At 48.6% G+C, this 11,072-nt stretch overlaps 1 protein-coding gene across 1 annotated transcript in view; it reads left to right on the forward strand.

Moving 5' to 3' along the window:
- LOC114811156 overlaps positions 1-10,162 on the forward strand; it is a 45,236-nt gene extending 35,074 nt beyond the window's left edge. The window contains exons 7-9 of the mRNA XM_039911965.1: positions 8,458-8,542; positions 9,800-9,875; positions 10,076-10,162. Of these exons, the coding sequence (XP_039767899.1) occupies positions 8,458-8,542; positions 9,800-9,875; positions 10,076-10,162 (248 nt within the window). The remainder of the gene's footprint in view (positions 1-8,457; positions 8,543-9,799; positions 9,876-10,075) is intronic.
- The last annotated feature ends 910 nt before the right edge of the window (positions 10,163-11,072 follow it).

Genomic DNA, 11,072 nt, shown 5'->3' on the forward strand with positions numbered 1-11,072 from the left:
CTGGAGAGAGGGAGAGAGATTAGAGGAGGAAACGTAGATTTGGGTATCATCTGCAAAAAGATGGTAGTTGAAGCCATGGAGTGAATGAGCTCTCCAAGGGAATGAGTGTAGATGGAGAACAGAAGGGGACGGAGAACTGAACCTCGAGGGACCCCCACAGTTACGGGATGGGAGGCAGAGGAGGAGCCCACCAAGGAGATTAAGAATGAACGGCCAGAGAGATGAGAGGTACAGGAGGTACCTGGAGGTATCGGGAGATAGATATATATACATATAGATATAGGATACAGGAAGTATCAGGAGAGGTACAGAATCAGTGAAGCCAAGGTTGGATAATATATCCGGGAGAAGGAGGTGGTCCACAGGGCCAAAGGCAGTTGAGAAGCCGAGGAGGATAAGGATGGAGGAGGAGCCTTTGGATTTGGCAAGAAGGGGATCACGGTGACTTTTGAGAGGGCGGTTTCAGTGGAGTGAAGGGGACAGAAGCCAGATTGGAGGGGAACCAAAAAGAGAATTGGAGGAGAGGAATTTGAGACACCGGCTGTAGATGACTCCCGCAGGCAGTTTAGAATTGAATGGCAGGAGGTGAGAACTGGAAGGAGCTGTGAGGTCAAGGGACTGTCCCACGTGGGACTCACAGTCTTCACCCCCATTTTACAGATGGGGGGAACTGAGGCATAGAGAAATCAAGCGAGTTGCCCGAGGTCAAAGAGGAGGCACGGAGTAGAGTGAGATTAAAAATCAGGTCCTTCTGACTTCCAGGCCACTGGTCCGTGCGACTTCCGTGCTCAGAACAGTGTTTGACCCAGAGGCGCTTAACAATCACCATAAAGAGAAAACTGAGACTTGCATTTAGAGATCAAAGGGGGAGATCATTCAGGTCCTTTGCCCACTGTCCCCAACACCTGTTACTACTATTCTTATTATTATTATTATCATCTGTACCGAGGCAATTGGGGGAGAGATTCAGGAATGGGGAGAATCAGGAATCAGATGGCCCATACCTCTCGGCGAGGATGGCCCTGTCAGAGTCCGAGCCCCGGCTTGGCGGATGACCCAACGCCCCTACTTCCCAAATGGGCACCGGTAGAGGCCATGGCCATGAGAGGCTGGGACCTTTCGCCTTTCCCGCCAGGTGTTCTCAACTCGCCCTCTGGAAGCCGGGCGCGTGGCCTGCCACTCGGTCCATCGTGATGAGACTGAAAACTCCAGGAGGGCAGAGCCTGGGAGGTGCGACCCGATGAGCTTTCATCTGCCACAGTGCTTAGTACGGTGCTTGGCCTCGTGGTTAGAGTACGGGCCTGAAAGTCAGAAGGACCTGAGTTCTAATCCCGGCTCCGGCATTCGTCTGCTGGTCGTCACTGGGTGAGTCACTTTACTTCTCAGGGCCTCAGTTTCCTCATCTGGAAAATGGGGATCAAACCGAAATTCCTTACCGTCGGCTTTAATGCTCTCAATTGACTTGCCCTCTCTTACCTCGCCTCACCGATTTCCTACTACAAACCGGTCTGCACACTTTGCTCCTCTCGCTCTACCTCACTCACCGCCTCAATCTCGTCTAGCTCGCCGCCGACCTACTTCCCCACATCCTCCCTCCGGCCTGGAATTCCTTCTCCCTCCATCTACACTGGACCTCTACTCTCCCCACCTCCAAAGTCACGTCTCCTCCAAGAGGCCTTCCCCAATTAAGCCCTCTTTTCCCCAGCTCGCTCTCCCTTCTGCCTCATCTCTGCACTTGGACCTGTGACCTTTGATCAGTCTAGGCAGAATGTGCTCCCAAGATCCTACCGATACAAACTAATCAGATTGGACACAGTCCATGTCCAAAGTCCCACTTAGGTGCAGAGAAGTGAAGCGGTTTGTCTAGTGTCACCTAGCAGGCAAGTGGCAGAGCAGGGTCCTTCTGACTCCCAGGCCCATGCTCTAGCCACTGGGCCACACCGCCTGTCTACAAGGATTTGATTTTTTTTCTCCGAGCTTTCATTTGATCGTATTTAATGCTTGTCTGCTTTCAGCCAGTGCTTAACAAATACCATAATTATTATTCCCATCATTCATTCATTCATTAAATTGTATTTCTTGACCGCTTGCTGAGTGCAGAGCACTGTCCTAAATGCTTGGACAAGTGCAATCTAACAATAAACAGACATATTCCTTGCCCTCAATGAGCTGACCGTCTAGAGGGGGAGAAAGGCATTAATATCAATCAATAAATGACAGATCTGGAGTTAAATGGTGTGGGGTTGGAGGTGAAGTAGGACCAGTGGCTGGTGGCGGGGGAGGGGAAATCGGGCCGGAATTTGGTTGAGGGAAGAGAGGTGGGGGAGAATCGATGGGAGGGAATAGGGCCGGTATCTGGTGTGGTCCGGGATTATGAGCCCATTACTATTAGTAATAATTATGATTATTATTAGGGTGTTTGTTAAGTGTTTATTATGTGCCAGGCACTGTACTAAGCACTGGGTTGGATACAAGCCAAGAGGTTTTGGACACAGTCCCTGCCCCACATAGGCCTCACAGTCTTAATTCCCGTTTTACAGATGAGGGAACAAAGGCACAGGGAAGCCAACTGATCTGCCCAAATCCACACCGTAGACAAGTGACAGAGCTGAGATGAGAACTCATGACCTTCTGACTCCCAGGCTCTTACTCTATCCACCCCATCCAGCCAAACTCCCATCTCTTCAGGATAGGGTAAGTGCTTGGATCTGTGGGGCAGCAGTTGAGATGGAGAGCAAAGGGGAGATTGTAGAAACGTGAACGTAAAACCTTCAGGATTTGGTGACAGGTTGAATATGCGGGGTGAATGAAGGATGAGCCGAGGATAATGCCAAGGGTACAGGCGTGAGGGGCAGGGAGGATGGTGGCATTGCCTACAATGATGGAAAACAATGTGGAAGAGGAGTGTTTGGGTGGAAATGAGGAACATTTGGGTGGGAATACGAGGAGGTCTTTTCTGGGCCTGTTCAGTTTGAGGCGGCAGCGGGACATGAAGGTAGAGACGTCATTCATTCGATCATTCAATTCTATTTATTGAGCCCTGACTGTGTGCAAAGCACTGTACTAAGCGCTTGGGCGCTTGGGAGACACATTCCTTAATCACGGCCTAGAGGACAAGCTCACGGGAAGGCAGGCGGAGACGTGAAGCAACATGGCCTAGTGGATAGAGCACAGGCCTGGGAGTCAGAAGAACATGAGTTGTAATCCCAGCTCTGCCACTCATCTGCTGTGTGACACTGGGCAAGTCACTTCCCTTCTCTGGGACTCAGTGACCTCATCTGTAAAATGTGGATTAAGACGAAGGAGCCTCAAAAGGAGAGGGAATCTTTCCAACCTGATTAGCCTGTTTCTACCCCAAAGCTTAGTACGGTGCCTGGCACAGAGTAAGCACTTAAAAAATACCGTTAGGAAAAAAGAAACACAGAGAGAGAGAGAGAGGTCCACACTGGAGAGGTAGATTTGGGAATCATTCACCTAGAGATGGCAGTTGAAAGCCTGGCTTAGTGGATCGACCACGGGCCCGGGAGTCTGAAGGACCTGGGTTCTAATTCGGGCTCCGCCACATGTCTGCTGCTAGGCTAAGAATGAGAATAATCACAATAATGATATCTGGGAAGCCCTTACAATGTGCCCGGCACTGTACTAAGCCCTGGGGTGGATCCAAGAAAATCCAGTTGGACACAGTCCACGTCCCACACAGGACTCACATTCTTCATCCCCATTTTACAGATGAGGTCACTGAAGCACAAAGAAGTGAGGTGGCTTGCCCAAGGCCACATAGCCCACAGAGGGTGGAGCTGGGATCAGAACGCATGACCCTCTGACTCCCAGGCCCGTGCTATAGCCACTAAACCATGTCACAACTTCTGTGCCTCAGTGACCTCATGTAAAATGGGAATGAAGAGTAAGGGCCCCACATGAGACAGGGCTTGAATCAACCCCAGTACTTAGAATAGTGCTTGGCACATATTAGGAGCATGGCTCAGTGGAAAGAGCCCGGGCTTGGGAGTCAGAGGTCATGGGTTCGACTCCCGGCTCTGCCACTTGTCAGCTGTGTGACTGTGGGCAAGTCACTTCAATTCTCTGTGCCTCAGTTACCTCATCTGTAAAATGGGGATTAACCGTGAGCCTCACATGGGACAACCTGATTACTCTGTATCTACCCCAGCGATTAGAACAGTGCTCTGCACATACTAAGCGCTTAACAGATACCAACATTATTATTGAGTGCCATAATTATTATTAAGGCTCCCCTCAGTTCTCACCTGGGAATTATTTCCCAGGGCTTGGCACGGTACTCTCTCTGCACACCAGAGACGGAGACGCTTAATAGTCCTCCTCCTACCCCTCCTCTTTTTCTTTCTTCTCCCTCTTCTCCTCCTCCCAATCTCCCTGCATCTCCTCCTCCTTCTCCTCCTCCTTTGCTTCCTGGAAGGACCAAGGAAGCGTAGATGGCACCGTGCAAGGTGCCAACACTATCATCAACTCCTGCACGAGTTCTCAGGTTCAAAGTCGCAGGGCAAGGGTCACACGCCATTTCAACAAGAGGCGATGTCCATAATTTTCACCTTCTTTCCTCAACTCTCCCACCCACTAAGCTAAATTGTATGAGGGTAAATGAGAAAAATCGTCTTCTACTTCTCTTGGAATAACAATTGTCATTATTACTAACCAGAGTAGGTGTTAAGTGCTTACTCTGTGCCAAGGACTGAAAAGCAGCATGGCCTCATGGAAAAAACACATGCCTTTGAGGCAGAAGGGCCTGGGTTTGCCACCTGTCTGCTGGGTGACTCTGGATGACACACTTCAGTTCTCTTTACTTAACTTGGTTTGGAAGATGGAGATGAAGACTGTGCGCCCCACGTGGGACGGGGGTTGTGTCCAATCTGATTAGCTCGTATCAACCCCTGTGGCTTAGAAGAGTGCTTGATACATAGTGAGCGCATAACAAATGCCATCTCTCCCACCCACTAAGATCACTTTTAAATGGGAAGAACAATCCTATACTTCTCTTGTACAAATTATCATCATAATACTTTGAATAATTAAGAATTGTGGTGTTTGTTAAGCACATACTATGCAACAAGTACTGAGAAGCAACATGACCTAGTGGAAAGAGCACGGGCTCCGGAGTTCCAAGGTCCTGGATTCTAATCCCGTTCCACCGCTTGTCTGCATCTGACCTGGGGTAAGCCTCTTCACTTCTCCGGGCCTCAGTTCCTTCATCGGGAAAACAGGGATTAAAACCCTGAGCCCCACGTGGATCAGGGACAGTGTCCAACCCAATTAGCTGGAATTTAGCCCAGCACTTAGAACACATTGCCTGGCCTTTAGGTAAGTCCTTTACAAATACCATTCAAAAAACATTTAAAAAGACATTTCTTTTCCGGGATGCTATCTGCTCATAGTAGTGGAAACAGGAAAAGGAAAGTCCTCTCTCTGGACTTTCCCCTCCCCGTGGATGGCACCACCGTCCTTCCCGTCTACCAGGTCCGTAACGCTGGTGTTAACTTTGACTCCGCTCTCTCGTTCAACCCACATATTTGATCCGTCATCAAATCCTGTCGGTCCCACCTTCACAACATTGCTAAAATCTGCCGTTTTCTCTCCATCCAAACTGCTAACACGGTCATACAATCACTCATCCTAACCAGCCTAGATTACAGCATCAGCCTCCTGGCAGACCTTCCCTACCCCTTGCCTCTCCCCACTCCAGTCCACACTTTGCTCTGCTGCCCAGATCATCTTTCTACAGAAACCATCAGGACATGTCAACCCCCTCATGTCAAATAACTCTAATGATTGCCTATCCATCTCCGTATCAAGCAATACCTCCTCACCAATGGTGTTAAAGCACTCCATCACCTTGCCCCCTCCTACCTCACCCTGCTCCTCTCTTACAACCCAGCCTGAACATTTCACTCCTCTGGTGCTAACCTTCTCACTGTGCCTCCATCTCGCCTGCCTCACCAATGACCCCTGGCCCACATCCTACCTCTGGCCTGGAATGCCCTCCCTCCTCAAATCCACCAGAAAATTACTCTCCCCTCCATTCCTTCAAAGCCTTATTGAAGGCACATCTCCTCCAAGAGGTCTTCCTAGACTACGCCCCATGTTTCCTCTTCTACCACTCCCTTCTGTTACCCTGACTTGCTCCCATTACTCTTCCCCCCTCCCCCAGCACTTGTAGATATTTCTGTAATTTTATTTCTATTGATGTCTGTTCATTTGTATGGATGTCTGTCTCTCCCTTCCCGGCCCGGCCCCACCCCCACCCGACTGTGAGCTCATTGTGGGCAGGGATTGTCACTCTTTATTCTTGTACTTTGCTTTCCCAAACACTTAGTACAGCGCTCTGTGCAAAGTAAGCCCTCGATAAATGCGACCGACTGAACGAATGTATCAAAGTCAAGGTTCCGAGCCACTAACGAGAGGCCGGGTGGGTTTCGAGAACCCACCTGGGCCGGTCTGTGTCCAGCTCGACTGCTCAGACTGAAGTCCCTGGGTCGGCAGGATGGCGCCGGATTCCCCATCCCCCCCGGGGGGACCCCGTACCTGAAGCCCCCCAGGGCCTACTCTGGTTTACCCTGGCACTTCCATGGTGGTGTGGGACATGCATATCAGGATGGGGAGGAAGCGATGGTTTCTTTTCTTGTCCCCATGTCAGTCAAGAGTTGTTGAATTTCTTTTCTAAAAGTATGAAAACTTACAAAAGAGCGTTCAGTTTAAGGCTGGAAAGAAGAAGATAGAATTACCATGACTAACCCGACACAAAAGATACAACATCTTCCCTTTCCTCCTCATACTTCCCCCCTCCAACCTGACCCTCCTTGATTATTACCATCAAACAGATCCCGGCCTAGATTAACCCAGGCCCAGAGAATCTCCCGAAGCACACATCCATGCGGCACACAAAACCACAGATTATTCACCCCCCAGATCAGTGCTGGAACCCAGGAATAAATATCCCTTTGGATCCCAGAAGGATTGTTTCTTGTCATCACTCCCTCAAGACCTTTCTTCCCTAGACCCGCTTGGTGATTTTCTGTGGAAACAAAGAAAAGGAGAGAGATTAATCCCGCTTTGCTGAGTCTAAGCCCATGGACCCATCTCAACTGTTGGTGCCCTTGAAAAAAAACTTACAGAAGGAAAAAATAGAGATGGTACCGATTGTTAAGGGCTTCCTATGTGCCAGGCACTGCACTAGACACTGGGCTAGATACAAGTTAATCGGGTTGGCCACAGTCCATGTCCTATGTGGGGCTCACAGTCTTCATCCCCATTTAACAGATGAAGGAACTGAGGCACAGAGAAGTGAAGAGACTCGCCCGAGGTCACCCAGCAGACAAGCTGCAGAGCCAGGATGGGAACCCGAGTCCTTCTGACTCCCAGGCCCCGGCTCCATCCCCTAGGCCCCGCCACTTCCCTTCCCCACTGCTACACAGGCCGACTTGACTCCTCCCCAAATCCCTTCTCTGCTGTGCCTGCCGCAACTGCCAGCTGCCGGGGAGTCGGGGAAGAGTTTCTTTCTTCCTTAAGGTGGCAGGAGGCTCACTGCTGAGCCCAGGGAAGGGGGTTTCTGAAGCATGGTTCTTGAGGTAGACATGAGCTCATAGTGCAAAGGGAATGAGAGCCAAAAAAAAAAAATCTGTTTCTGAGACGTCAAGGGGAGCTCCTGGTGTTCAAAACTCCCCTCTGCATCTCCAACCACTTCAAAGCCTCACTGAAGGCCCATCTCCTCCAAAAGCCCTTCCCTGACTAAGCCCTCTTTTCCTCTTCTCCAGCTCCCTTCTGCCTCACTCTGACTTGCTTGCTCCCTTTCTTCTTCCTCTCTCCCAGTCCCACAGCATTTTTGGGCACATCTGTAATTTTATTTATATTAGTGTCTGTCTCTCCCACTCCAGACTGTATGCTCACTGTGGGCAGGAAATGTGTTCTCCCTTCTTTTTTTATGGTATTTGTTAAGCACCTTATTGCATGCCAAGGACTGTTCAAAACAATGGGATAGAAAACAAGATAATCAATTTGGACATACTTCCTGTCCTACACGGGACTCAGAGTTTTCATCCCCACTTTACAGATGAAGTAACTGAAGCACAGGGAAGTCAGATAATTTGCCCAAGGTCATACAGCAGACAAGTCAGGGACTGTGGCCCACCTGATTATTCCCTCTCTTCTCCAGTGCTCAGGACAGTGCTTGGTTCATAGTAAGCATTTCAGTAGCGCATTGATCTATTATGATTCAATGTAGGAAAGGTCACCACCTTGTCCTAGGGGAGACACAAAGGATTCAACAAGAGAAGCAAAAGTGAGGTGCCAGAGATGGCCAGTGAAAAAGTGAGCAGTCCAAGTAGACTATCATATCCCACCAATCTACATACCAGTATAGACCTACATGCAGGAGTTAGGGCAACAGACTTAAATGCTAATAGAGCTATTGAGAATGCGGCAATTTAGGCTGTGGGGAATTAATCAAAAAAGGCTTCCTGGAGGAAGAGGAGGAGGAAGGGTTTCAGGAGTCTTTGAGGATGGAGGAGATGTGGTAATGATAACAACAACAATCATAGTAGTATTCGTTAAAGTGCATACTGTGTGGCAAGTAATGTAATAATAACAATTATGGCATTTGTTAAGTGCTTACTATGTGCCAGGCACTGGACTAAGGGCTGCTGGGGTAGATATAAGCCCCACATGAAGGACACAAGGTAAGTCCCCATTTTACAGCTGAAGAAACTGAGACCCAAAGAAGTGATTTGCCCATGGTCACATAGCAGGAATGGGGAGGAGCAGGGGCTAGAAAGAACTGTGGTATTAGTTATGTGCTTATTTCTATTCATGTCTGTCTCCCCCTCTAGACTGTGAGCTTGTTGTGGGCAAGGAATGTGTCTGTTGTTCTATTGTCTTCTTCCAAGCACTTAGTACAGTGCTCTGCACCCAGTAAGCACTCAATAAACATAATCGAATAAGCGAATTAGAACCTGCATCTTCTGACTCCCAGGCCAGGGCACTTTCCACTCGGCAACTCTGCTTCCCGATCCTCTTTAGATAGGAGGTCACAATAGAAGGCAATGGGGAGCAGAGTTTGGACTATTGGAAAGAGTACACCCCTAGGAGCCAGAAGACCTGGGTTCTAATCCCAGATCTGCCACTTGCCTACTGTGTGACCTCAGCCAACTCACTTAACTTCTCTGGGCCTCATTTTCCTCATCTGCAAAATGGGGATTCAATCCCTGTTCTCCTTCCCCCTTAGACTCGGAGCCCCATGTGGAACAGGGACTGGGTCCAAACTGATGATCTTGGATCTATCCCAGGGCTTACTACAGTACTGGGCAAATAGAACAGTTATTATCACTGGGGCAAAACACTGGTGAGCATTTGTAAGCTCCTCGTGGGCAGGGAATGTGACTCCCAAATGCTTAGTACAATGCTCTGCACACAGTAATCCCCATTTCAAAAGAAGAGGTAACTGAGGCACAGAAAGAGTGAAGTGTCCTGCTTAAAAAAACCTCAAAAGAAAAAAACAGGTGGCAAGAGAAATGAGAATAGGAGAATAGCACCTATGCTGATCAATCTCCCACACAATGGCCAAATCGGATTTCCCGTATAATAATAATTGTTAGAGTTGAAAGACACGATCCCTACTCTCAGTGAGCTTACAGTTTTCTTCCTCCCCTGCTCTCTTCTCCCTCTCCCCCTTCACAGCCTCTCTCTTCCCCCTCCCACTTACTACCCCCATCCTTTTCCCTTCTTCTCCCCCTCCCTGCCTCCCTATTCCCTCCCTCTCCCCCTCTTCTCTCAGCAAGGAAAAAGCTAAGGAGCAGACATTTGGAGATGACACCTTAAGGCCAGAGAATGCATCAGTCAATCCATCAGTGGTATTTATTCAGTGCACATTAGGTGCAGAGCACTGTACTAAGTGTTTGGGAGAGTACAAGACAATAGAGTTACTACCATGTTCCATACCTAGTAAACACTTAACAAGCCCAGGGAGACAACTGAGAGGAAATGCTGGTGGGTTTGGGGGGCTCATTCTAAGCAATGAGGGTCCATCGTGACTCCTGTTTTGTGGTTTCAGTGTAAACAGGCCGGGAGCTCCATTGCTTCCTTCAAACGGCTGGACCCTTATGAGGTGCCGTGTGACATTATCCACTGGGGAAAATAAAGGGCCGCACATGACTTCTGGGATAAATTTGATGCTATTGTCTTAACCTTAATCAGTTTTCTTTCAGAAAGCTGAAAGATGGCCTGGGAGCTAAAGCAAAAGAATGTTTTCAAGGTCTACAAGCCTTGATTCGGGGGGTGGGAGGGTGCACGTGTGCTTATGACTCAAGTCGGGTGAGTTGAAAGGGAGACAGAAAAGTTGAGAAAGCAGAATGAATGGTTTCTGGTCACGGACATGAAGACTGAGCAGAAGACAGGGCAGGGAGACCCCTCAGCTTCTTTTTTTATGGTATCTGTTTAGCACTTACTATGTTCTGGGCGCTGTACTAAGCACTGGGGTAGATATAAGTTAATTGGGTTAAATATAGGCCCTGTCCCACATGGGGCTCACAGTCTTAATCCTCATTTCACAAAAGAGGTAACTGAGGCACAGAAGAGTGAAGTGACTTGCCCAAGGTCATAAAACAGACAAGTGGCAGAGCTGGGATTAGAACCCTGGACCTTTGACTTCCATGGCTGGGCTTTTTCCAATAAGTCATATTGCTTGTCTGCAACTTTTGTCTACCTCGGACCTCAGCAGAGTGCTTAGCACAAAGCAAGTGCTTATATGTTATAAAAAGTTAGTCCAGTGCTCTTCCCACAGTAAGGACTCAATAAAGAGCACTGATCAATTGATTGAGTAATCTGGCATTCCGGCTGGGATCTGTTTTGGCTAGTGAACGCACTGCTTGAAGGCAATTAATAGAAAAATGGCATGGCCTAGCACAAAGAGCCAAGACCTAACAAAAACAATTAAAACAGTTAAAATTAAAAAATTTTAAAAAAAAAACAAAACCAAGGGGCAACAGAAATGAGAACAGCACCTACTCTGATCAGTCTCCCACAGAACGGCCCAATCTGACTTTCCAGAT

The sequence above is a fragment of the Ornithorhynchus anatinus genome, chromosome 4, assembly GCF_004115215.2.
Source record: "Ornithorhynchus anatinus isolate Pmale09 chromosome 4, mOrnAna1.pri.v4, whole genome shotgun sequence".
Taxonomy (NCBI): domain Eukaryota; kingdom Metazoa; phylum Chordata; class Mammalia; order Monotremata; family Ornithorhynchidae; genus Ornithorhynchus; species Ornithorhynchus anatinus.